The 27,732-nt window shown below is 38.0% G+C and overlaps 1 protein-coding gene across 3 annotated transcripts; it reads left to right on the top strand.

Annotated features, from left to right (window-relative positions):
• The first annotated feature begins 176 nt into the window (after positions 1–176).
• LOC121634637 (myocardin-related transcription factor A-like) lies at positions 177–27,732 on the top strand. 3 transcript variants are annotated; one of them, XM_041977451.1, is made up of 18 exons: positions 177–469; positions 9,915–9,970; positions 10,522–10,597; positions 10,686–10,847; positions 15,349–15,515; positions 15,684–15,800; positions 18,174–18,242; positions 18,314–18,498; positions 18,680–18,824; positions 19,198–19,456; positions 19,659–19,813; positions 21,372–22,322; positions 22,417–22,614; positions 23,135–23,245; positions 24,708–24,854; positions 24,934–25,017; positions 25,204–25,255; positions 25,367–27,732. In XM_041977451.1, the coding sequence occupies exons 1-18, from the start codon at positions 463–465 to the stop codon at positions 25,918–25,920; spliced, it is 3,495 nt and encodes a 1,164-aa protein (XP_041833385.1). In that variant the 5' UTR covers positions 177–462; the 3' UTR covers positions 25,921–27,732. The 3 variants fall into 3 exon arrangements, with proteins under 3 accessions (XP_041833385.1, XP_041833394.1, XP_041833402.1); XM_041977460.1 differs by having other exon boundaries at positions 25,207–25,255; XM_041977468.1 differs by lacking the exon at positions 24,934–25,017 and having other exon boundaries at positions 25,207–25,255.

Consider the following 27,732-nt stretch of genomic DNA (forward strand, 5'->3'; position numbering starts at 1 on the left):
TTTCTGAGACTTTGATGATCAAATGTCATGGGTTTGTGTGTGCTGCTATTAAATAAAAAAAAAACAACAGGAAACTGCTAGTATGCATGCTCGTGTGGGACTTCCCTTTGTTGTGTGACACAACTGTTTTTCTCAGAAAGGATTGCACATTTCAACTGCAGCTTAAGAGAGTAGATAGCAACTTCAGAACCGATTAAATATAGCATTTATTACCTTTTTCTGTTATTTACAAGGATTTTTGTTGGTTTATTCAAATGTGTGGCCACTGTATTGAATTATTAATGTCACTACTTAGGTGTCTCTGTGTAGAAAAGATGCATCACCAGGCTTGATAGTTTTCATTCAAAATTCATAGACGTTTCTGTCCTCTTCTTTTTTTGTTCATTTGCATCTTGATGTGCAGTTCTCCAACTGAGGTTACAGCAGAGAAGAACCAGAGAAGAACTTGTAAGCCAGGGGATCATGCCAGGTAAGTACATGTCATGACAGTAAACACACTCTTTCATGAGATTTGTACAAAAGTTAAGATGAACTTAAGTATAGATTTCCCAGTGGATCCCTGTAAAGTAGGCTGTTGACAAGCACAGAGTAGAGATGTATTCAATTAAAAGGGAACTGAATAAACAGCTAATTACTTCACACTTAGCTGGAAAGCAAGATTGCCCATCAGTCATTGCTAGTTTTGGCAAGGCTGCTTACTGTAAAGAACTTTGGGCTTGTTATTATGTAAAGTAACTTGCAAATATTGTCATATATTGTCAAATATTGGGTTGCAGGTTTTTGGCTTTGTTTTTTTTTTTTTTTTTAAGTGTAGCTGCTTATTTAGTCCAGTTCTGCTCACTTTATGAAGCCTCCTGGATTATCGCACAGTTGTCCATAATAAAGCTATAACATGACTGTGGAATGGGTGTTCTAACCAGCGTGTATATATATATATATATATATATATGTGTGTGTGTGTGTGTGTGTAGGAGGGCTGCACGGTGGTGTGGTGGTTAGCACTGCAGCCTCACAGTAGGAAGGGGGGAGGTTTGAACCTGGGGGGAGGTGGCCTTGTGTGGAGTTTGCATGTTCTTCCTATGTATGTGTGGGTTCTCTCCAGGTTCTCCGCTTCCTCCCACTGTCCAAAGACAGGCATGGTAGGTTAATTAGTTACTCTAAATTCTCCCTAGGAGTGAGTGAGTGAGTGTGTGAGTGGTTGTCTGTCTCTTTGTGATGGCTCTGTGATGGACTGGTGACCTGTCCAGGGTGTACCCTGCTTCTCACCTGTTAAATGCTGGGATAGGCTCCAGCTTACCCGCGGCTAGTAATAGACTAAGTGGTACAGAGAATGAATGAATGAATATATTAGTGCTGGTCAATTTTTTAATTGTGATTAATCACATGCAGTTTTCTCTTTAAACAGCAACAGTTAAAATATTTCTTCATATATTTAAAATCCAATATTTATGGATGAAATTTTCAGGATTTACTAACTAAGAGGTAACAAGTCAGCAGGATGAATTTAAATCCATGAAGCTGCTTCCTTCTAAACACAGAAGGAACAAGATGTGATGAATATCAGCATCAGACAGAAAGCAGGATTAGAATCTCACAGCTTCTAGATGGTGAGGAGAGAGAAATATTCACAATAGGCACAATAACTTCCATCCATGCACCTTCAGTGCTTCATTATCCAGATTTCTTACCTATAAATTTTCTAAATTTCCATTCTTAGCTTGACTGTTTAGCTTAACCTCTTTAACCCAAGGGGTTAACATCTGGTTTTACGGGTGTAACATCAGGTCTGTAAATGTAACTATAAACATGTGTGGTATCCACAGCAAGTCCAGAATCTCAGCTAAAAGCTCAGTAAAACAATTTCTATCACCACCAAACACAGTTAACACAACAAACAAGTATGTACACAAAGTCCGAAAAACTATATAAACACAAATTATGGCTCCTTGTGTCCATCTGACGGCTTGAACATGGACAAACAACTTCTCTACTGACAGCTCGCATCTCACAGATTCCAAAACTTTGCTATGATTTACTGAACCAGAGGCAAAAGAAGGCTCAATTTATGCTTCACAATTGTAAAACATAGTCATAAAACACATTTCATCTTTGCTGTCTTGCCTCAAAACTTATATCCACCAGGATAAGCATTTAGATGAAAAAGAAAAGAAAAAAAAAACCTTTTCTCATCGTCTTTTGGGAGCAATTTCCTGTCCAAAAACCACAATGTTCTGTCCATTTGCATGGGTTTTGACGGACAAAGAGAAATGTTGGTTCTTTTTCGTCTTTCTTAAGTGCCAGACAGAAAACCTGTTTTCATTTTAATAGACCCGCTCTCTCTATCAGATGCACCGCTGCAGCAGGACAAGACATGGAGGAATAGACAAGGACTACAAACCTGTTTCTCTGTGTTCAGAGCCAGTGAGCAAGAACTTAAAAAAATAAAAAACCCTGCCTTAACACCTGATAAAAATAATTAACAACATTAATCAAAGGCTCAAAGGCATTCTGATGATGCTGATACAAAACAAAAAACCCATTAAAAAAAAAGTAACAATGAAAAGCAAATTTTCTTATCCATGAAGCTTACAGACAGATCTGGCAACATGCTTTTGGTTCACACTAGATATAGAAGACGTAGATTCTCTTGTTTAATTAGCAGATATGATAAATTACTTTTGTCCATGTCTCTAGAGATGAAATTAAACTTATATTAAAAGGTTTAGAGGTTTAGATTAAAATTCTATGACATAGGAATGCCTACATGTTGGAGTTGCTCTTTTAGTTAGCATTGCAAAATTTTTCTGAAAAATTTTTCTGAAAAATTTTTCTGCAACCTAACTTCTCTTTTTACACCTCAGCTGTTTCTAAAGTGTTTAGATTGTGGGTGAGACATTGAACACGTCCCCTAATGGATGGTCGTTTCACTCATCAAAGAGATATGAATCATCATTTTGCAACCGTCACCGTGAATATCTTCAACTCGCTTTAACTGACTGAGAGCAAATTTTCTCTTTGATCATTAAACTCAAAATGTTTTGATCCTTTCAGTTCTTGTAAGAGCTGCTTTATACTTTTGGCTCCATTTCACAAACCTCATTGAGCTGCTGTTCAGCACATGCATTAATACAAGTGAGTTCTGCAACAGTTTTGTATTTAAAAAAAAAAGTTATAATGACAAATAATCCCTGTTAATAATGCTTATGTTTTATGCTGAAAATTGCTTGCCTAAGTGCAGCACTTTAATTTAACTATGGTTCATACTTTGCCCAGATAGTACATTCATTTCTACTTTATTAGACATTGTTAGAAAGAAACTTCCAGTCTGAAAACTATTTGTGTCCTTCCCTGTGCGTTCACCTCACTGTTATATCCTTGTTATGCAAGATCATATTCTGCATCACAAATACACGCACAAATTATTTTCCCCATCATTATGTGTTGCAGTTATAATACAATTGCCAGTTCTTATCTTGGCTGGCAGACAGCGAGTAATAATAAGTGCTCAGCCCTAATCTAGTTTGAGAGCTACTCCAAAATGATATATACAACAAGCAATTTCACATTGTTAACAAAGAGCAGACACATGCTGTGGTTGCGTTTTTTTATCGTCTAGTTGTTGTGCATCAACCACATGGGGTTGAGAAAAATGGACTAAAACAGTATGATTGTGATCAGGCTCAGTTTGATATCTGTTTCCTCTACTCTGCCTCATTTTAAAACTAGCTAGAACAAATATCAAAATCTTTGTATGGTTTAAATACTATTAAGCTGTGCCCTTCTATGCTTAAGGCTTGTTATTTCTGTCAGGTTTCGGGCAGTGATGAGGAGAATAACAGTCCAGGGACTGCTGAAACTTACACAATGATTTAGGCCCAAATACACCTCCATTTGCAGAGATAGGTTGCGTCTTATCCGCTAATGAATATGATTAGTGGTTAGCTAGTCCTTCAACCACGGCATTGTTGGCCTAGATAAACACAACTTCACAGTGTTTTGTAAATTAGAAACCGTTCCCCATAGTAAGCTTTGCATTCCTACAACAATATTGTTAGACCCGTAATTAACCTTTAGTCTGCTATGAACCAGGGTTCAAGCAACATATTTAGGTTTGCATTTTGAATTTTCACATTAGATAAAGGTTGATGTAAATGGCAAAAAAAAAAAAAAAAAGAAATTATGTAGTTTTGCAGGCGATATCTTCTACCTTGAAGTGGTTTAACTTTTCTGAAAAAGTTGATGCATTAAAGATTCCATATTATGTAAAATCCCCTCCCCCCAGCTAGCTGAGCCTGCCCTCTAAAATCGCCAAGCAGGCATCAGCGAAAGCCAGATCTTCTCCCAGAGAAGAGCGTGAACAGGCACCACTCATGAGCACTAAAAGGTTCAGACACACAAAAGGCCCGTTCTCAGTAGAGCTTACTAGAGCCACTTTTGGAATGGCTAAAATTAAGGGCCAAGGCTGAATTTGGGGTAATACGCTTTGAAAACAATGTTGTTGGACCTCTGACACCCATATGAAATTGTTGAAAATATGTATGATATGGACCTTTAAAGCATTTGGAAACACCTGTTGTTAATAACTTCTGTGGCACTGACTCACTTGACTGATCATATAGAAATTTAACTGTGTCTGGGCCTTAAGTATAATCATGAGAATGAAAAAAAAGTATGTAATGGGAGTTACTGGTAATATACTTGTTTAAGTGTGCATTTTACAATATAAATGATTTAACACTGATAAATCTACATGGTTATAGATTATTTTATTATTCAAATGTAGCCCAAAAGAAAACAGCCTGCAATGTTTTTTACAGTTTAAAACTAAAAAATTGTTATGCTAATTCATATTTGACATGGTATTTTTGGTGACAGTGGGTTTCAGCTTCTTCTTTTCATAGACATGCACAGTAATACTATTTTCAGTGGAATAAAAAAGCACACTGTCACCTAATGTGTATGCTAAGTGAGCGTGTGTGTACAAATTGTACCTCTTCTTTAAATAGTTATGTAAGCACTGTGTCTGTAGTGGCAGGGTTAAATACATGAAGCACTCACTGTGGTTTACACAATCATATGATGTCCTATAGGCCAGTGACTCCCAGCCTATTTACCTGGATAAAAATTTACCCACATCTACCTCAGTTCAAAAAATGCTGCGACACTGTAAAATGTAAAAAACCAGAATGCTATAATTAGCTAATCTCATGAACCCATATTTTTATTTCAATAGAACATAAGCAACACATCAGATGTTAAAACTTAGACATTTTATTATTTCATAGAAAATTTTGAATTTCATGGCAGCAACATATCTCATTCCAAAGAGACAAAAATGTTGGAACAGGGAGACCAAAAGCTGGAGAAGTAATCGGCCCAAATCAGAAACAACTAAAGGCGCATTTGACAGCTATTTAGGTTAATTAGTAAGAGTCAGTAACGTTTAAAAAGAGCATTTCAGAGAGGTGGAGTCTCTCAGATGTAAAGATGGGAAGACATTAACCAACTTCAGAAAAATCTTCCTCAATGTAAGAAACTTGTGAAAACTTTGAAGATCACACTATGTATAATATCAAAGAATTAGAGAATCAGGATGAATCTCTGTATGCTGGGGACAAGGTCAAAGATAAAAATCTGGATCCTCAAGATCTTTGTGCCCCCAGGGAGCAGTGCAATAAAGGCAAACATGATTCTCTATTTAGTTAGGTTTTAGTAAAAACATTCATATTAACACACACAAACAAGCACACACACAAAAAAATTACTAAAAGTTAATTCACCTTTTCAGAGGTACAAGTTACACTTACTGTACTTTCATTAGAACAGAAAAAAAAGAAAAACCCTAAGATTAAAGACACCTTGCAGGGGGCCTCCTGTGGGCCCCCACTTTACCAGAAGCAGATGTTTATTCATGCATGAAAAATATGTTTCATGTATTAGAAATACAAATATAAATACATAGTCACAGTGATTGGGAAAAAGCTTCAGAAATGCAGATATATATTGATAAGCTAATTAGTCACTACCTTAATGACAAGTTCCGGTGGAGAACTACCATCACCAGTAGAATGCCTCTCTTTATTTCTTCTTTTTTTTTACTTTTGTGGTGTTAGAGGTGGCGTTTCCATCTGCCTCCACTTACAACTGTGTCCATCTGCATACATTAATTTTTTTAGACTCATATTTTCCCATGGTTTTTATAACACAATCAGAAAATCTTTGAAAATACTTTGAGACTTCTGTATGCTCTTTTGATTTTTTAAGCATAAACTCAAAAATATGACTTGCCTTGGCTAAATTGTGATGGTTTATGAAGCCTTTCTGCATGAGTTTTTTTTTTAAACATTTTAAAAACATCTCACATCTCCTTATTACAATTGGCTGCCCACTTTATACTGTGTGGGTTTGTATGTGTGAGTTAAGTCTATGTTGTGTGCTGGGGTTATTTTTACCTCATATAATAAACAGTGTGATATATCACCTAGTTTGTTATTTTTACGCTTCTCAGAAAACACAAGTGTATAGACATTAAAAAGTCAGTTTACACTCTGCTACATGTGATGAGCTAAATTCAACCTTAAAGAGCAGGTGAAGCTAAAAGAATAGGTTACAAGTAAAAGTGAAGCTTTCCTGAATGCGAGCTGTAAATATTTGCAAAAGCCAGATTTAGATGGTGGAACATCTGATATCTGTAGTTTCTGTGTATTTTGTGTAGCTTACAGATATATAAGGCAGTTTAAAGAGCTGACCTGTAAAGCAGTAAAGGGGAAACCTTTCAGTTAACACTCAAGGGAACACAAAGCCCTCGTCAGCAGCAGACTGAACATAAAAATACCATCAGTGCCAGAAGAAGTGTTGCTGTTCGATGTTCTCAAAGTTTAAAGACCAGCAATGTTGGTTAGCCACTCATGCACATGATGGGGTCTTTTCTTTCTTACCTCCCCCCCCCACTCTCTCTTTCCTCCTTTTATTTGCCCTTTGGTCTGTTGCTCTTTATTTTGTAGCTGCCTCTCCTCCTTTATCCTCCCTCCATCTGCTCTACAGTTCTCCATCTTCTTGATATCACCTTTTATGCCTTTCATTTTCAACCATCCATCCCATTCTCGACCCCAACACTCATTTCTACTGTCAAAGACTGACAGGTTCATACACCCTCAAGGAGGCCACATAACCCCCATATGGATGGGTGAGGTCTGAGAGGGCTGATGTCTCCAGGGTGTGTGTGAGCAAGTGTGCACCAGCAGTGTGACAGTGCTCAGCGACGTGAACTGAGGCTTGAGCAGGTACCAGGAGTCTTGCTTATGGTCGCTAATCTAGTCATACCACTGTGTGTGTGTGTGTACAGTGCAGTGAAATGGCATTATGACAACAAGAGATTTTTCTTATACGAGCTCCAGTAAAATGGATTAGACATTGTACTGAAACTATGTTATTAGAGAGGCAACTTGGTATCTTTGCTGACTGTATGCAGCCATCATAGCCAGTAATGAATGTCTCTGCTAAGACACTGGAAACTAGTTTTGCCTTCTGTTTGTGTTCTTTTTTTTCTATTTCTTAAAACATTTCAGTGGGTTTTAGTTGTTGTGGGATAATTTCCCATTGAAATTCAAGTCAGAAATGTGTTTTACTTTATCAAAGAAAACTCTCATTTTACCCCTTACTCCCCCTTTCCATGGTTTCTGCATCCACTAGAGCTCCAGTGTCATTCCCACTTGTTCATGATGGTTGTTGAGGCCTATAGGTCTGCGGCGGACAAGGATCAGAAAGACATAATGGAGGCTTGTTTTGTTAACCCTTTAGGCACTGGAGTTTTTAAGGTTTTAAAGGCATAGTCAAGTGTAAATGAAAAAACTGAAGATGTCCCAGAGTTTATGATGGCAGTAAAATATATCCAATGCTGTATTGTGACATCACAGGTTGTGAGGAATATTGAAATTCTGCCTCCCCGACCTTGGTTAGGTAAAGCCTCAGTGTTGTCATCTCCTACATGTGCTGCCTCAGGTATTATTATGGACGGACGCGCTGAGATTTCCATTATATCTTTCAAATACAATATTCTCATAAACTTTGAATAAACCCCCAGCTTGTCTCCCCTGTCCTCTCCTCCCTGTCAGTTGTGTTACGTTAAAGATCCACATGCCTATCATCTCTTTTAAGCTCTCTTTCTGGCCTGGTGCTGATTGCAGTTTACAAATTTGCCACCTAATGGGTTAGGAGACTTCACAGGATAATGATCACCATCCAAACCACTACAGCATACAATTGACTGATTACATGGCCATGCATGGGAAGCTGGAGTACAGCTGATCCAAACGCTAGTATAAACAGGAGCATGTGCATTTCTGCATACTGCTTCCCACTCAGTGGATGTGGAAACCAAGTAATTGTCCCTTCACTTTGCACATTCACATAAAAAATAGGGCAATCATTAGGATAGATGTAGGACTGAATTAACAAGCTACTACCCCCCAAACAAGAAAGTCACAAATGCTTAATATGCTAACTAGCATGTGTATTACTATAATAAATGTGTTTGCATTCTGTCAACAAACTGATCCACCAGTAAAGCAGTTATATTTTTACAATTCTCCAAGTTGTAGTTACTGGACGTAAGCTTCTGTGAGTACACGTAACCGGCAGCAAATAAGTCGTTAATCTTGTACACCAAGATTTACATGCTAATGTAGGTGTAGTTTACAAAAGTATACAACAGCATCAATATTTGCACTGTGGAGTCTTTATTAATTTTCAGTTTTTTTCTAAAAACTTCCCATTTTCTTTTCTTCTTTTTTTTTAAACTTGGCTTCCACTTCCCATTTAGTTTGAGTGGCATGAGGCTTTTATGGTTTTATGTTGTGTTGTCAGTGAATTAGTAATAAATAGACTGCATTTCTTAAAAATTTTCTTAGCTCATTTTGTTTGGCTTGGACACTGACCACTTATTAAGTCTTAAACCCAATAAACAGTTTTGCATCATTAACAAGTTGCACTTGTTCATTGTCTTTGTGTCCAGTTATACAGGTGCTCGTCATAAAATTAGAATATCATGAAACACAATATCATGGACAACTATCAGATCAGCAGTCTTCCCCATGATTTTGTAGCAAGCAGAACTTGACTGAGAGATCATTTAAAGGCCTTTGCAGGTGTTTTGAGTTAATTAGCTGATTAGAGTGTGGCACCAGGTGTCTTTAATATTGAATCTTTCCACAATATTCAAATTTTCTGAGATATTCATTTTGGGATTTTCATTAGTTGTCAGTTATAATAATCAATATTAAAATAAATAAACATTTGAAATATGTCAGTCTGGGATGAATGGATGTCTGCATTATACAAGTTTCACTTTTTGAATGGAATTACTGAAATAAATAAACTTTTTCATGATATTCTAATTTTATGACAAACACCTGTACTATATAACCTGGTTTTTATAGGACCTATAGTATTGATTGATGCAGGAACTAGATTTGTTTTTGTTTTCAAAAGCAAACTATGATGCATTTACTGATGTGCTGTGTTTCATTTAGTGTCATGATATCTTCTTAGGCATGGTGGTTGCTTTTACCAATAACCCTGAGCTTTTTGTAAAGTCGTACACTTCCAGGAAGTTGTGCTGTGGTCATATTTTAATATCACCTACTTTAGTTTCACTTATTGGCCCTTTCATTTTATTCTGTCAGGATGCAGAAAGAAGATGACTTGTACACAGAGTGCAGGCATTTATTATGGTATTAAGGCAATCCACAGAAGCTTTGGCTATCAAACAGCAATAATCATTACCATCAATAAACCTATTCTTACTAAACTGAGGAAAAAAAGAGCTATCCTAAAGTATTTTGCTCTCCTTAGTAGGACAAATGCACATGTTGCAATTTTAATATCTGCTCCGTGTTTCTGTTTTATTTTTCCAGCACTTAAAGGTTCAGCTGCCCTTCCCGAGCAGAAACGAGGGCTGGAACGAGAGCAGGTGAGCGTGTCATCCTCACAGCAGTTACTGGAGAAGCTGAGACATTATTAACACAACTCTTTAATAATCCTGAAATGCAGAAAAACTGGAAAACACTATTACAAGCTGACATGACACCATCTGCACAGAATATAAATAGTGTTACTGAAGCGTGAGGTGCAATACAAACGTATACACTACATCAGTATTTGCCCTAGAGGCCACTTCATCTGCAGTTATAGGATAGTACATGAAAAGACTGAAGTAGTTTAACAGAATCAGAAAATTAAAACAAAACAAAACAAAATAAAAAAAAAAAACACTCTGTAAGTAATAATAAATGTAAAGATATTAAAACATACAAAGTAAAGGATGGATGGCAAGTTGCTAAAAGTAAGTCTTCACTAAGAAAAGATGAACATAAAATGGAAGTTAGCAGAAAATGGTGCCTCTTACTTCATCAGCAACCCTAACAGAAGTAAACCTGATCAGAAAAAAGAAAGAAACCAGTGTTTTTAATGATATATAATTAGACAAACATAATTAAAAATGTGTCTTCCATCTATCTCCAGACTGAAGACTATCTCAAAAGGAAGATCAAGAGGCGGCCAGAGAGAACTGAGCTGATCAGGATGCACATATTTGAGGGTAACTGCCATATTGCACTTCCTCCTTTCTAGCAAATCATTTTCAAGAATCTGTTCATTAGTGAAAAACTTTCCTGTTTGCTTTTCAGAGACGTCAGCAGAGCCGTCGCCTCAGGCCAAGCAGCTGCTGCTGAAGAGAGCTCGCCTTGCTGATGATTTAAATGAGAAGATCGCCTGCCGTCCCGGACCCATGGAGCTAATTCACAAAAACATCCTACCAGTTCACTCCAGCATTAAACAGGCCATCGTAGGTAAGGACAGACTCCAAATGGTGCTCCAGGAATTAAAAAAGGACAAATCTTTCATGTTACCTGTTTTTTTTTTTTTTTTTGTCAAACAAACACATTATCGATGTTAAATATTTTAGTAACCTTCCAGCTGTTGGTTTAGTAATTAGCAATGTTAACATGTCATTGTGGTGTTCAATACTCTTCCCCCGTGGCTCTGCACTATAACCAAGGCATCCAGTGCTTTAGCTATTCTTAAAGTAGTGTAGTGGAATTCTTATTATCAAAGGTCACACACTAAGTGAGAATCAAACAAAGTATTTTATTAAGAGCTGATCAGCAATGAGAATCCCACAGTCAAAGAAGTTTTGGCTGCACGAGTCTGAACAGATGCATTTGGGTTTGGTTGATATAGGCCAGCATGAGCTGATCACATCAAGGTAAATCATTAGTACTCTGTTTCAAAGGAATGTTAGAAGATTGGAAGGGGAAGTGGAGAGCTCACTCAATTCTTATCTGGGTACAAGTCATCCTTCCTCAGTAAAACACAAGACAAGGTTTTGTAACAATACAAAGTGCAGACTACAAATATAAGAGTCATGTGTATAAAATTTTCCATTACAGTAGGCACACTGTAACTGTTGTGGTGAGCTGCTGGCTCTTTACAAAATGAATCTAGCTTGTATAACTCCAATAAAAACATGTACATACAGCCGTGTCACAAACACCCTGTGTGAGGTTTTTACAAGCCACCGAGCAGAAATCTGATTGTCTGAGGTTGTTGGAGCCCTTCTGACATCTGAAATGCTGCCTCACAACTTTGCTCTTCACAAAATGAATTCTTCTTCATGTCAATAGTTCTCAATTTGGCAGTTCAACCCTTTAAAATTTGCACTAAGAAATCAGGTAAATAATATTTCTTTGCATTTTTTCTTTTCGTTTGGACAATAATAATAAGAATCACTGTTTTTTTATATAAAAAATTGAGAGGACAGTTAATAATATAATAACAATAGGCAATAGTCAAAATTTGAAACAGCAATGAAATAACGCTTACTTTTGGCATTACATACTTATTATTATTATTATTATTATTATTATTATTATTATTATTATTGTTATTATTATTTTTTATGTCCTGTCCAGCATCATAGTAAGCAAAATGATAATCTGGTTTCTGTATCGTGCTGAACAAATTTGCTCTGTCAAGGGGAGGCCTATGGGTAAGGCTCCTCTTGATAATCTGATTCATTTATTTACTTTGAATCATGGAATCTATGTAATCTTGCTGGACCTGACCAGAGGGGACAGAAAAAGATAGAAAATAGTAAAAAGAAGCAAAAAGGAAAGAAGAAAGGAGACAAAAAGATCACAGACAGAAGGAAACGACCCTTTAATCCACACCATCACCAAACAAACTGTTACACCTGTACATGAACACACCAGAAAATTTCCTACAACTTTTACAAAAACACAGAGCTTGTAGTCATTAAGAGTTTAAATAATAACCAAATCAAAAAGACATATCATAAAAGTAACACAACAGGGACCAGATACTAACTCAGGAAAGAAAAGAAAAGAAAAGAAAAGAAAAGAAAAGAAAAGAAAAGAAAAGAAAAGAAGAATAATCTCTTAGTAAAAAAATCCACTGGGCAACTCAGTGACTGTGGCATTACATACTTAAACAAAGTGGTAGAGATGACTAAGGTTACTTCCACAACTTCTTAAGAAAATTCATTATAGCCACTGATTCGTAACTTCATCTGTGGATCATACACAGCAGACCTCTTAATAATATTAGAGTATATGTGAGCAGGGTCGGCTTTTACACCTTAAATAGCTTGTTAAAAGTACATCCTGCTGCTTGTATGCTTATAGGCATTTTCCAGTTTCTGGAGTCAGCAGTCTCAGGTAGAAAATACAAAGTTAAAGAGCAGATACTTGTTTTTCTCTCTGGTCTTTTGAGACTTATTGTGCTCTGTCTCTGTCTGCCTTTTGCAAAAAAAAAAAAAAAAACCCAAACAACTTTCTGCCTTTTTAAGGTCATCGATACACAAATCAATATTTCATGTAACCTGAATAAAAGCATGGAATTATTTAATAACACATTAGTTGTGATAACTTTTGAATCTTTGGCATAAAACTTCCATCTTCTCAGATGTTGCCCTCAGGAACAGTAAAAAAAAAAAAGAAGAAATCAATAACAGTGTGATTAGTCTGCATATGGAGGATGGTGGTGATGTATATATTTAACATCATGATTCATCATAACACACCCACACGTTTGGTTTCCTACCAGGGTGTCCCTCCAGGACCCCTTCTACAGCTATGAATAACAAAATGATGCCGCCTTTCAAATGCGATTATCACATAAACACACACACATTTAATCCAAAGTAAAAGCTTGAAACAAAGGCTCTAGCTCACACGTAGTGTGTCCACACACAGCATTTGTGATTTAAACAGAAACTTCTGAGGTTTTAGAAAGGTGAACACATTAAATCATTATACTTTCTTATTCTTACTTGACAGACGAGAGGTGAAGACATCTGCTCCATCTCTGCTGACAACTTTAAATAGCAGCAATGTTGACATTTTTTATTATGTTGCTTCATGACAGCACCTATAAAAAAAAAAGAGACAAGCTGGAAAAAAAAAAAAAAAACGTCATTAACACAAACAAAACATGAACAAAATTGCAGTCATTGGTGCTTAAACCCACAAGACGACAGAGTGACTGTATCAGCAAGCAGGTTAGTAAATGTAAAAGGGCAAAATATCAGGCATGAATAGTGATCAGTGATCGTGCAAATGTGACCAGGCCCCCGCAAAGATCAAGGGCAGACCAGGGGCCCCAAAGGCCTAGGAGACCAGTCGCCACCTCAGAGCCCAAATCCTAGCCTGCCTGCCACAGAGTCGACCATGCATCCACCCAGAAGGCGGCAGGGAAGGCCCAACTCTGCACATCATGCTAAGATATACCAAAATACTCCAACTAAAGGAATTTGTTCCCCTTTTTTTAGTTGCATCTAATGGGAACACATTATGCGTCCTTGCTATGGCTGCTAAATATCTTGAGATATATGGTAAAATTGGTTCTTTACTAACACCTTTACGTTCCCTTTTTTATGCTCAAATTATCTATAAGCCAGGGTTAAGAGGCTTAAACAGAAAAATACAGTTATGTGAAAATGGCCAGGTATGAGCAATCGACTGATAATAAGTAAAAAAGCAACAATTCTTTCAAAGAAAGACTTTGAAATACCTTTAGAAAGCCTGACTTAAGACTCCTACACAGTTTGTTGTATGTAGAACAAAATTTATAAGTCCTGTGTCAGTACTGGATGAGATCAGTGACAGTGGGTCCTGCTACTTGATTGATGTGCAGTAAGAAAGGTGCAGAGATTCAATAACTTGTGATGTTAGGGGATTATCCATCTCTGTCACCACTACACAATAAACACAATTGTATTACTGCCACTTTCTGTAGGAGCTCTGAAATTTACACCAAGTTGACATGCAAATATATAACTATACAAATTACACACACACACACACACACACACACACACACACACACACACACACACACACACACACACACACACACACACACACACACACACACACAGAGCGCTGCAGTAGGCATCTCATCACATTATTAGATCAGAGGATATTAAATCAGCCCCATGTTGTGTTTTCATCATCACCTGCTGATGGTAAATTAATGGCCAGCAGTGTGTTCTCTGTAGCAGTATTAGTAGCTCCTGTAATTAAATACAACACACAACACACACAACACACGCCTAAGAAAAGGGAGGAAAAACATAACTATTTTTACAGGCACCAGTTCTCCCTAAATCTTACAGAAACCTCCTAGGTTTGCATAATAATGACCTGATTATATAATATGCCTGAGAGAAAAAATTACAGGGGGCTAATGGGTTGAATAAATTGCTGTGCTATAGGATGACTCGACCTTTCTACTGCTGGTTAATATGGAAACATTTGTGTGTGACAAAGTGCACCCTTATATTACTTCCCATGATTTGCATGTTAGTTTCTATTAAATTCAGCTATGTAAAGTAGTCATCTGGAAAACTTTAAGTAATGAGGTCATTATTAGTAGCAAGCATAAGCTCACAAACCTATTGCATAAAGAGTTAATGTATTCAATGCATGAAGAATTTTAGTGTAATGTAGTGTAGTGTCAGCATCATAAAAGCAGTATAAGTGGCTGCCATTGTTTGGCTGTATGGAAACTGAACCTACTGTGTCTCCTCTAAGGCTAGAAAATGTAGTGCTTGACAACAACTCCAGGAGTTTGAGGATGGTCAAAGTTTGTTAGTTCATCAACAGGGGCAGCAGGTCTTTGTTTTAAAGGAGAACCTAATGCACTAAGCACTGTGAGGGTTGTATTCTCTCATATGAAGCAGTAGATAAAGATGACAGAATTGGCTTTTTTGATCATTTTAGTTGGTTATGGATCGCTTTCTTTTCAACTCTCTCCATGATCCTCTTTTAGGGACACAGTTTCCAGAAGCCTCAGAGATGAACTCATCATGCGACGAGGACAGTGATGACAGTCTGTCTCCAGGACAGCCGATAAGCCAGGACTATCCTCTGGGCCCAGGTGCCATGCACTCTCCAACAGGGAAGCTGACTGGAAGCAGCGCCCCATCTCCAACTCAGGTACAAATACTTCAGAGTTACACAGCTCTAACATATTGGAAAAGCATGGATACAAGATTGCAAGCTTAAATGTTTAAGTAAATGAAAAGCTTTAGTCATTAATATATTGCTATACTTAGATTATGTTATAGCTATCAGTAAGCATTTAATTTTCTTTCTCTAAATCAGGCCCATCCTACAGCTCTTCCTTTTCCAATAATCTCTGAATCCTTCACTTCTTTGAAGCTGACCAATGGAAATATGGCATCATCTGTACAAAGGACAGGTGTCAACTCTGACATTAAGGTAACTGACATTAGCCAATAATTCTTTGAGAAAGACAAATACACTTTCTGCTTGGATTCACTAGAGTTCATTTGTCTGTGCTCTTACTTAAAGGTCCCATATTATGCAAAATTCACTTTTTAATGGTTTTGGAACAGTCATACTGGTCCCCCCGCATGTGTAGGAGACCCGTAAGTGTGAAACTCTTTCAGGCGCTCTCTCTCCCCCCTGCTCCACCTCTAGGGAAGTAAGCGCTGAATTGAGCGAGTTTGAAAGCCTGTACGTTAAGACGTCATAAGGGACAATAACCACTCCCCACAGAGCGATGGACCCGTCTACCGGCTCTCAAAGCCCGCCCTCTAAAAATCACCTAGCGCCCAGTGTTTATCCTTTTCGGCAACCCTCGTTAGCGGACATGGCTAAGCGACAGAAGCACTGTTCTGTTTGTGGCTGCATAAATGAACACGAAAACGTTTTTTTACTTCCATCCACTGAACCCACGAGGACTGAGTGGATTAATTTTATTTTTGGAGGAAATGTACCCGGAAAACTTCCAAAGGTTTTGCATGTCTGTGGCCAGCATTTCAAAGAGGACTGTTTCCACAACATGGGGCCATGGAAAGCAGGCTTCGCCAACCGTTTGAAGCTGAAGCCAGGTTCAATACCAACTGTCCGTGACACAGCTGGAGAGGTAAGAGCTGGCAGTTATTTTATCGTTTCGGCCTTATTAGTCTGATAGCTTGAAAATATATTAGCACTGTTGTAAATGTAGCCAAGTCACTGTTTCTACTGTTTGTATCCGGTGCCATTGTGCATCAGATTGATGAGCGTAGCTAGCTGTGTTCTCCGTGCGTCACGGTTTGGGTCGGTAATGGGGGCTTCAGGAATGGGTTCCGGTGTTCCGGCGTTTGTTTATCCTTCACTACGCTGTAATCAGCGTCTAGTAACCGCTAAGGCCTAACCTGTCAATCACCTCATGACGGGCGATGCGATGGGCGGAGCCAACAGCTGAGCTGCTCCACCAGGGTTCCGCCCACCATAAACGGCACATTTCTGAAGCTGCTAAAAAGAGGGAGGTGAAGAGAAGCCGCTGCACTCAAACTGAGGGTCGATTTGTCCATACCATGGCGGAAATATTTCATTTAGATATTAATGAATGGTCTCAGATTGGGAATAAAGTGTATAATATGGGACCTTTAAGCTGATGTGAGAGCGCTCAGTCAACCTTTGATAGAAAAAACATCTTAAAGACATAAACAGTCCATATCTTCAGGCTAAAATTGGTCTACAATAAGTTAAAATAAGGAAAGTTTTTAATATCTGTTTCTCATATAAAGGCATTATTAAAATATTAACTTACAGCCAGTTTGGAAGTAACAATAACCTATTTGGGAATTGGGAAACTTCTCCTTACCATCACTTCCCTAAAAGCTTACTGGGCTCCACCGCCATGGTGTTCCTATGAGCAGCTCCAGACCGTCATATTGCTGATCCCACGGAGCATTTTGTCTGTGTAGTAGCTAAATATGCAATTCCTAAATCAAGCTAAGTAATTAGAATAATTTTCTGTGCTACCATGAAGTATTTATTCCAAATAATGAATTTCTTGCAACAGGTTTATAAGGGTATCTTATATGCTGAATTTTCTGCATATAGTTCAGTCCCATATTTATAAGATTTTGCACTAAATATAAAACACATTTAACTGTTTGTGTAAGCCACATTTAATCCTCCAGTAAAATATTACTTTGAAGAAATGTGAGGATAACCAATATATTTTCTTTTACTTAAACTAAACAAAGAGATAAAGCAAGTAAAAAAATGTTGAGGGACATGTTAGCAGCTAACAGGAGGTTAGCAGCTAGCTTATAAACCATCTTTTGTTCAGCATTAAAAGCAAAGTGAGACGTTTTTTAAGGACACCACTTGGTATTTATGTCCTCCTGGGCCCTAGAGTCCTCACATGAGGACATTACATCTGTACCATAATACTTAATTCTGGGTAACTGGAACCTGTTGAACACACTGCCATGTGGTGGTGTCAGAAGAGATTCTTTTTTAATTGAAATTATATTTATATCTACATATTGAATAACAAAATATGTATAATCTTAAAAATATGTATAATCTTAAATAATAAAATTATATTTATTGGTTCCTCCTAGCTAAGTAATCTCTAATGCAAGTCAAACTAAAGCTTGGACTCAGGAGGTTAAAGGCAGTGAGCAGCTAGTATAGCATATCTTAATAGCATAAAAAGCTAAAAGTTTCAGGAATTGGTCAAATCAAAGTATTGCTACCAAAAAACAGTGAATACTGAACTTGCCTGTAAGAGTAAGCAAAAATCTTCTGACTGTTGCACATTTAACTTATCAGCAACTTCTTGTTTTACAGTCTCAGCCTAAACCAAACTCTGAATGCTTTTCTCAGAGACACAAGAAGACCAAGGACAACAAGCCAAAGGTAGATTTCTTTCTTTTTTTCACTCATTTAAACTGTTATTGCTAACACTGAACTTTTTTGCTGCCTTATAGATAAAAAAGTTAAAGTACCATCAGTACATCCCTCCTGACCGGAAGGGTGACAAAGAGCCTCCTCCTCATCTGGATTCATCTTATGCCAAGATCCTGCAGCAGCAGCAGCACTTCCTGCAGCTTCAGATCCTTAGTCAGCAGCAGCAGCACTTCAACTACCACACCATCCTTCCTGCAACACTCAAGTGAGTGAGGAGTTTGTCTGAGAGTATGTACCCCGAAAAACAGCCACTCCTTTCTATTGTGTGTCTATTGTGTTTGGAAAAGTTGAATAAATTCTTTATTTTGATTATAAAATGCAGGAATTTAAGTGTTGTTACGTTGTGTGAAGGATTACTTTTGTTTGACTTTCTTTCTTCCCAACAGAAATCAGATACCAACCTCATCTTTCTGCTCCACCTCTTCTTCACCTCCACCTGCTGCTGCAGAAGAAGCAACACCATGTGGCGGTTCTGCTCCTTTAGGTGGGACCAAAGCATCTTCAGCACATCCAAATCTGGATGGAATGAAAGTGAGTAGAGTAACACAGTGGCCCAAACAGAGCAGCTAATGTAAACTGATGTGAACAATCCATGTGGTGGCTGCACAATGCAGGTGCTCCCAGCAGCTCCACCCGTTCAGCCAGTCCAGGTTCAAGTCTCATCCTGTGGCACTTTGCTGCATGTCATCCCTTCTGAAAAGATGTTGTGCTATAAAAGGTTTGCCCCAGAAAAGTCCCCTGCCAATCCAGTGCAGTTAAAGAGAGACAGTGACAGATTATTCTGTCCTCTTGTTTACTGCTTTGATCCAATTCAATTTTCTTTTCATATTCATCTTGATCATTTTTACTTTTACTCACTCTCCGTGCTCCATCTCAATTTGTCTTTTACTCTGTCTTCTGTCAGGTTGCAGAATTAAAGTGTGAATTGAAGCTGCGCAGCTTACCTGTCTCTGGCACCAAAAATGACCTCATTGAGAGACTGAGGACCTACCAGGAACTGAACCAAGGAATCAACACTACCTCCTCTCCAACAGCATGGGGTACCACAGGGCCAGGGCATGGGGGATTAGGAAGATCCTTCAAAACTACTGAAACCACCAACACCACTAACAGCACATCACAAGAACAGCAGTCTCAGCACCACCAGGCCTCTTCTCTCAGTGGTCAGTGAGCTGATTAAGGATTATGATATTTCCCTGCAGTCAAAGGAGGGATAAAATTATATTTGAGTCATCTTTCCACATTATGAATGCCTGATGTATGCTTATAATTTTTATAGATAAATCAAGCATTAAAAAGAATAAATTAAGGATAGAAAATGTACAAAACCGTCTGACATCACCCTGTCTGAACCTCTCTGTTTAGCTGATGCAAGCAGCAGTTTTTGTCCACCTGCTGTGACTCCTAAGCAGCTCAAGAGATGTGGGGGCAACATCCATTCCCTCACCCCCCGATCCAGCTCACCGGCTGGCCTGAGCCCAAAAGATATCAGCTTTAACAGCGACCCGCTCAGAGAACTGGTCAGACATATATGTTTTTCATTCACCTTGTATGACAATATGTTCAATATCAGTCTTTGAAATGATTAACATAAAAACACACACTGTTCTCATCAAGACTAAAATTTAGTTATATAAATATCTCTATGAATTCTAAAATCAGGATAAGTCCCACTAGCATCCAGTAAGTGGAATGAAATGTTGCTAAGCTACATGCTTCGGCAGCTCTTTCTTACAGTGTCATTGTATCTCACCTGCCAAATATTAGACAAATGGTTATGACTGGTGGAAATCTGTTTAAATGGGAAGCAGCCCAACCACATTCTGCTTGAACAAATAAAACATGAGCTCAGAATTCTGTTTCTTTAGTAAATAACTGAGTATTCAGCCCTGTGCAGTAGTATCCTATGTACTTGACATGTAGATACAGTTACTTATGAGACACTGATGGAATTGGACTCACTTCTTACATTATACCAACACCATATTGTGTCCTGATTTAAACTACATTTAGTAGCTCTGTCAACTATTAAAATGTGTGAAGGATTTAGTTACATCCAGCAAAGCAACCAGCTGAATAATTCTAGCTTAATCTCTCTTTTAAAATTGATTCATAAAAAAATTGTATTCAGAAATTATGTTGTGTGTTTAAGATAAAGTAAATGCTTGTTTAATTCATAAAAGAAATGTCAAGCTTATACAATAAATAAGTAAATGAAAAATCTATAGTGATATGCTGTATTATCAAGGATACTTTTGGGCTGATTCTCACCTAAAATTAGGAGAGGTGAAACAGATAGTTTGTCATTTAGTTTCACTTTAATGACAAAAAACAAGGTACTTATTAATGATAAAAACCACAACAAAAAATAATCCTTTATTATAATCCTCCACATAAAAAACATAGTTTCAAAACAACTCAATGACTTTTCAGCAGTTGCATGACACAACAAAGATTTTCTTTGTGCCCAACAATATTAAATGTAAGCTGATTTAGTCTGCTTTAGGGCAAACACCCAAACACATCACAAATTTCATATTTCAATTTCTGAGCTACGATAATCCAGAAGGCATGAGATAAAAGCATGAATGGAGGTTTCTGCAACACTAAATGAATGATGTGATGTGTTCTTGGATGTACTTCTTATTTGACTAATAGTTGACTTGGTGATACTTCTAAAATGTTTAGAAAAGGTCAAGTTTTATTCTAATATTACTGCAGACCTTGACAAAAAATAAATAAATAAATAAATAAAAAAGCAAAAAACAAACAACAAACAACAAAAAAAAGCTGTCTTAAAGCAGCCTTTTGGGTGCAAACATCCTTGCCTTAGATTTGTCATTATAATGTCACCAGCTTTGCAAAGCAATCTAAATATGTTTAGTTTCCTTAAGCCTGCACAATTAGGCACCTGCACTTGAATGTAATTAAAATAATCTTACTTTTATATATATATCTATATATATATATATATATATATATATATATATATATATATATATATATATATATATATATATATATATATATAAATCAAGTTCCTTGATTGTATTAAAGGAAAAAATTACTTTTCTCTAGATGAGTTCTCCACTTCCAGAGCTGAGCCTTCAGCCATCTCCAGTGGCTCAACTTCCTGCTAACATAAAAGAAGAGCCCCCGTGCTCCATCCCAGCACCTTGTCAGTTCTCTTTAAAGTCTCCCTCTTTGAAGAAGCACTGCTTTGTCTCTTCAGCTGCCCTCACCACTACAGCCGCAACTCCTCTAGTGACTATTGACAAAGACAGAATGCTGCTGGAGAAAGATAAGCAGATTGCAGAGCTTACCAGGATGCTGAGACAGAAGCAGAGGCTGGTGGAGATGCTGAAGATGCAGCTGGAGCATGAGAACAGAGAAGCAACAGTTCCAGAGCCACTTATTCTTCTAGGAGTGAAAGAAGAACCTCGGGATCAGCAGCCGTTTTCCCCTCAAATATCTTCTATTTCAAGTGAAATGAACATTGCTGAGGTAAAAATTAAACAGGAAGCCCTTGAGACAGAGATAAGCAGGTCTGAGGCATCTGTGCAATCATCAGACACCTGTGGATTATATCAGTCTCCCACCCAAACGCAGCAGATGCACCTGCAACTCAAGCCAGAGCAGAACAGCAAGCAGAAAACAAAAGAACGTATTTGTCTGCAGCAGACGGGTCTGCACCTGGCTCAGCGAAAGGCCATACAGAACGTCCTGCTACAGCAGCAGCAGCAACAGCAGCAGACAGTTCAGAACCAGATTCAGAGGCCGGGGCCTCAGCAGAAACAGAGTAACCTTTGTAAACAGAGACAAAAGAAAAAACTGCATCTACAACAACATGAGCAGCAGAAGAAGCTGCAGCCATCACAGCAGCAACATCAGCAGCTGAAGAAACTAAAGTCAGTGGCACTTCCACAACAGACTAAACAGCTGCAACAAATCCAGATACAGACCAAGCTGCACCTGAAGCAGCAGCAGAAGCTACCACATGAGAAGCAAGAGGGGCAGCAGATACGACAGGTTAGAGAAGCCCATCTTTATTTTGAATAATGAAACATACATTAAACTTCACACAAATGAAAAACATCTAGACGTTTTCTTCATTTTAATCCAGACATCTCAAACCAACCTCAGCCAGCAGTCAGTCTCCACTCCCTCCTTGTCACTGCATCTTCTAAAGAGTGACCCCACCCCAACTCTGGTCAGTGACAGCAACGGCAACCACTTCCTGATTTCACTGACCAATCACAGGACCGGAAATAACAGCGCTGCGACCTCTAAGGGAAAAGAAACAAATCACATTGTGCTGCAGGTAAATTAAATGTATTTCTTTTCTTTTTTTGTGGCTGAAAATGTCTATAAACATTGTATGTATATAAGTATACATATAAATAGGGAAACTAAATCATAAAAGCCATCTTGGCTATTCAACTCATAGGGAAGCGATTATAAGTTATTATGTATTCTGTTTATCTGGAATATCAACACTGACCTAAGTTCTTAGCCACAGGGGAATATCAAGCTCAACTCTGCAACTCACCCAAAGTGAAAGCTACACTTAGAGCCTACAGGCGATTAGTGGGGTTGGAGTTGGACTTTTCGAAGGCTCTTAGCAGACGCAGCAGCAAGCAGCAGAGTAGCTTTCAGCTTAGTGGTGCAAAAAAAAAAAAAAAAGCCAAACCAAGAAGACTGAACGGATTTCTGGTTGCTAATGAACTGCGTCAGCCTGCTTAAAAATGAGGCAAAGCTTACAGGCATTTCTTTATTTTCTGATGTAATTCATATTCAGTGCTCAGCATGAAAAACTGTTTTACTTTTTAACTTCCCTCTAGAGGCTGCAGTCTACTCCTGCCAAGTTCCCAGGCCCCCTCTCTGTTCAGGTTACAGGTAGTAGAACCAACCAGCACATGCATCTGGGAGTTTTGAAACAGCTAAGCACAAAGGTGAATGTTCTTTGATTGTGCAATCTGTTTTAAAGTAGCAGTGGTAACATTGCTTTATTGAAAACACAAAAGGTAAAAATATTTGGAAGCCCTTACAGTTTTCTCTTTTAAGCATAAATGAGATTTCCTTTCTTGCAAAGTGGTAGAAAATTGCATCGATGATCTGTTGAAATCCCCCATTAAATCTGAAAAGGCTCTGCCTTAAATGCAAGATGTTCTAATTACAGAACTTCTGCTGCACTGTGGTGGCAAATGAAAATGAAGAAATTAAAATAAATAAATAAATAAATAAAATTTTATTTGATATATTTGATGTGATCTTTACCTTTTCCAGATTCCATGACAAGTAAACAACAGCTGAGGTCAATTTTTTCCACTAGGGCAGGAAAACATATTTTAAACATTCATACCATCTTTTATAGATTTCCCAAAGATACAGTTTATTCTCTACCCAGAGCATCTTTTCCTGTCTCTCTGTGGTGCAGTAACAGAACAGCCTGTTAGTGCTCCACAGAAACATGAAAATCTAAGAGAACTGCTCCGGTGAGTCCAATTGCTGTGAAAATGAATGATATATGCTGTTTGACACAATGACAGCAGGTTGAGATACGTATCTGACACCAGGCTGATGCTGATTATTGTTACCATGCTAATTGCTCCTATGACATCCTCCATTACTATGATTTATGATGCTAGCAGTTGTGAAACAAAGACTCCAGTGGAACTTGGTTAATAAAAGTTCTTCTTTGCGCTTTCTACTGTTTGAAATTAAATTAAAAGGACTACTCAAAGTCGAATCTCAAACTTAACAGTTAGGATAGATATTCACACCTACTTGTATCTTAGATGAGTTTATTCAAAAAAGCTGTGCAGCTGGTTGGCTTATTTTATACAGTTTACTCAATTTATTATTTAGAGTGCAGAGGATAAGTTGAAGATGGTGTTTCTTGTGGACATGTCCAGGGGTCGAGGGGTCAACAGTTTGGTATCATAGTAGTGAAACAGAAGCCATATGATTGGGTGACTGAGCCCTGGCAAATTTAATGTATTTTTAAAAGATGGGGCTCCCATAAAGTATTTCTAAAACATATCTGTAGAGGAGCTCAGGGCCTATATGCTGAAATCCAGTTATTTTCTGCAATAATATCCAAGAATAAAAATCTGCATGTTTTTAGAAATTAAATAATCTGTCAATCAGGCTATGTATTATTAAATTTTCATTCTGAATGACATCTTTCCACATGCAATTGATGCATATTTTCAGTTTGCATTGATTTGCATTAATGTCTAAAAAACAAAGCGTAGCTAAATAAATCTAAATAACATAGAATGAATGAGAATAATATAAAACCAAATAATAACAAATAATATAGAATCAAAATCTCAAAACAGTTGAGAAAATAAAAAGATTTCACCTTTAGTCTCTCATCTCACCATTTATGTCGACTTTATTTGATTGAAGACGCAGAGTGAGGCACTTCAAAAATCTGCCCAGCAGCCACAGCAGGGAGCAGTTTGTTTGTCAGCACCACCCAGTCTGCAGCCTTTCTTCAAGGACCAGGGGTCTACACCCACAGGGAAAAATGCCTCATCACCTTCCACTCAAACTGTAAGTAATCGAAGAGTCACACGAAGGACTTTACGAGTTATCTTTGAAAAAGAGCTGGGGACCTTCTCTTTCCCTCCAGGAGATGTACCCAGGTCTGGATATCTTGTTGAGCCCTCTGTCTCCACCAGCTGCTGCTAAGACAGCAGCTCCACCTAATGACAAAGTAAGATGGGCTGCATCTCAGATAATTTCTTTTTACAAACAAGCTATTTCATGACGGCATCAAGCAGCTAAAGAAATTGAATGTTCGTGTTTTACAGTTTGGACTTTTGTTTATTGGGATTCTTATATAACAGGCCATACCACTGGTGTGTTAAAGGGAATGTGTTGTTCTCTGTGTGTGTGTCAGCAGGATACAGAAAATGCAGATGATTTCATTGACATCATCTTGCAAGCAGGAGGTACGGTGCAGAAATTTTCACTTTTTAAAATTTAATTGGCAAATGATGATTTCATATCTTGGAAACGAGCATCTAAACTAGAACTACATTTTTTTTTTCTTTTTTTGTCAGAAATGTCCACCACCTTCAGACCTACTCCAGACCCCTCTCTGGACTGCCTCAATCTGTACTCTTCTTCCCCTCCTCCCTCACCTCTACATATGTTGCTATCTCCACCAAACCCTCTCATCTGCAATCCTCCGCAGCCCACCTTATCTCTGCAGCCTGAACCGCAGGCTCCGGCTGACACTACAGAAGAGAAGCAACTCCTCCACCTCTCTGCAAATGGACGCCTGGAGGATTTCCTGGAGAGCACCACTGGAAAGCCTCTCCTTGGGGTGGAACCTGGTGGCCTTTTATCACTGATTGATGACCTCCACAGTCAACTACTGTGTACTCCCAGCATCCTGGACCATCCTCTGTCTCCTATGGATACTATTGACATAGTGGGAGAGGGGGGCCAAAGGCTGGTCAGTACTGACTGGTCAGACACCACCATGGGAGAAGAGAGGGATGAGGAAGCTCCCACACTGGCCCCACTGGGCCCACAAACACCTCTTAGTGTCTTTTCCACTGACTTCCTAGATAGTTCTGACCTGCACATACACTGGGGCTCCTGCCTATAGCCTGCATGCATTAATACGGCTGCAGCACAGACTCAAAATTACTCAGAAACTTGGGATTGGAGTTGAAATGCCAGTATTTGATCACAACCCTTTGTATCAGCTCACACTCTAACATATTGGCACTTTGACTTGTGTACTGTATTTGCACACTGCAGCACTGATATATCTGAGCATTTAAAAGGCCGATCCTGTGTCTTTTCTTGCTTATAACTGAGATGTATTTTCTCTTTTTTTGTTCAAAAACATCCTTACAGTGCAAAAGTGAATGCAGACTTGTTCTAAGCTGCCTTTTTGTGTTGAAACTAATCAGTCTTTTTCACAGTAAAACGTTTTTTTTTTTAAAGGAATTCAATAACCAAAGCTGAGATGTGATACATTGTGGTGTAGAGATATGTAGTCGGATATGGAGGTGTTTGACGCTGACATCTGTAGTGTGAAATTCTCTATGTTTTATGAAAATAAACAAACAAGTGTTACTGAGAAGCTTGCAAAGGTTGCATCACTGAAGGTGTTACTGCTAAGGTACCTTGCAGTGTCTTTTTTTTATCTTTCTTTTTTTGTTTTTATTTTCTTTTGCATTGAAAAGTTTGTTTTACATTTGGGTTATGTAATGCTCCTCTGAGTGTTTGAGACTATGTCTGCATGATATAACGCTAGTTTATTGTTTTTAGCAGTATCAACATGGGTAGTAAATTGCACAGACATCTTGAGCTGAATTGGAAAAAGAAATTAGTGCTGCATTTTACTCTTTCATGCACGTTTTTCAACTTACTGGTGTGCACAGGTGCACAAGTGGAATGCAGGGGTTGTTATTGTGGTCCAGTGAGTATATATCAAATGAACCAAAATTGTTAGTGTTGTGCTGGAAGATGCTAAACGTTGTCTTGAGTGTTTTAAATGTGAGTTATTGCTCTACTGTAGATACCTCATTAAAATTGAGCTATATGATGACATAGATCCTTATGGTTTAAACAAAAGAAGATGATATCAATATCTCAAACTATAGTGCTTTACAAAAATTTTCATCACAGCCGTACAGATGAAAGCATTTAAAAGTTTAGATGATGATTCATTTTGTGTAAATGGCCAAACACCCGTTTTAACAAATCCTGAATTGTTTCTGTTTGTGTAAGTATGCGTTTAGTTGTTTAACTAGCAACAATGCAGGCAGCTGTCATCAACCCATGAGCAATAATTTCATCACAAATAAAACAGAAGCTAACAGAGAGGCACCCTACTAAGTGAAGTAAATTGTTTACTGACCTTTAACGAAGTGATTACTGCTAACTTTGTAATGCTCAGCTTCAGCTCCTTTTGATCTCTATGAAAGGTTTGGAGGCCCCTCTCCTTGTGCTTGTGAACTCTTGGCTGGCTTTGTCTTCATGAGAAGCTTTGAAGTAACCTTGATCAGTTTCACGATTCAAATGGCCAACAACAAAACAAATGTATGGCAGTTTTCATTGAGTAGAAACACACACACACTCTGGTCTACTAGCGCCAGGTTGACCACCACTTCATGTTACACAGAACTAATTGGGCAGATGTGACGTCACATGAATACAAGGAATTGAAATATGTCTTTACAACAAAGCATGTTTTCCCAATATCATGCAATCCTATTCCAAAACTGTTCCTGTGCTGTGTTTACTGTTTACAGTAATTACTAGGAACCAAACTTGCAAGGTCCACTATATTTGGCACAAAAGAGATTGTTGTATATTTGTTCTGTGAAGCCTTATGGCCTTATTTCTTTAATGTAGCATAATTCAGCTTCAAAGTATGTACATTATGAATAAAAAATATTTTGTCTGA

Source organism: Melanotaenia boesemani, chromosome 2 (assembly GCF_017639745.1).
Source record: "Melanotaenia boesemani isolate fMelBoe1 chromosome 2, fMelBoe1.pri, whole genome shotgun sequence".
In the NCBI taxonomy this organism is placed as follows: domain Eukaryota; kingdom Metazoa; phylum Chordata; class Actinopteri; order Atheriniformes; family Melanotaeniidae; genus Melanotaenia; species Melanotaenia boesemani.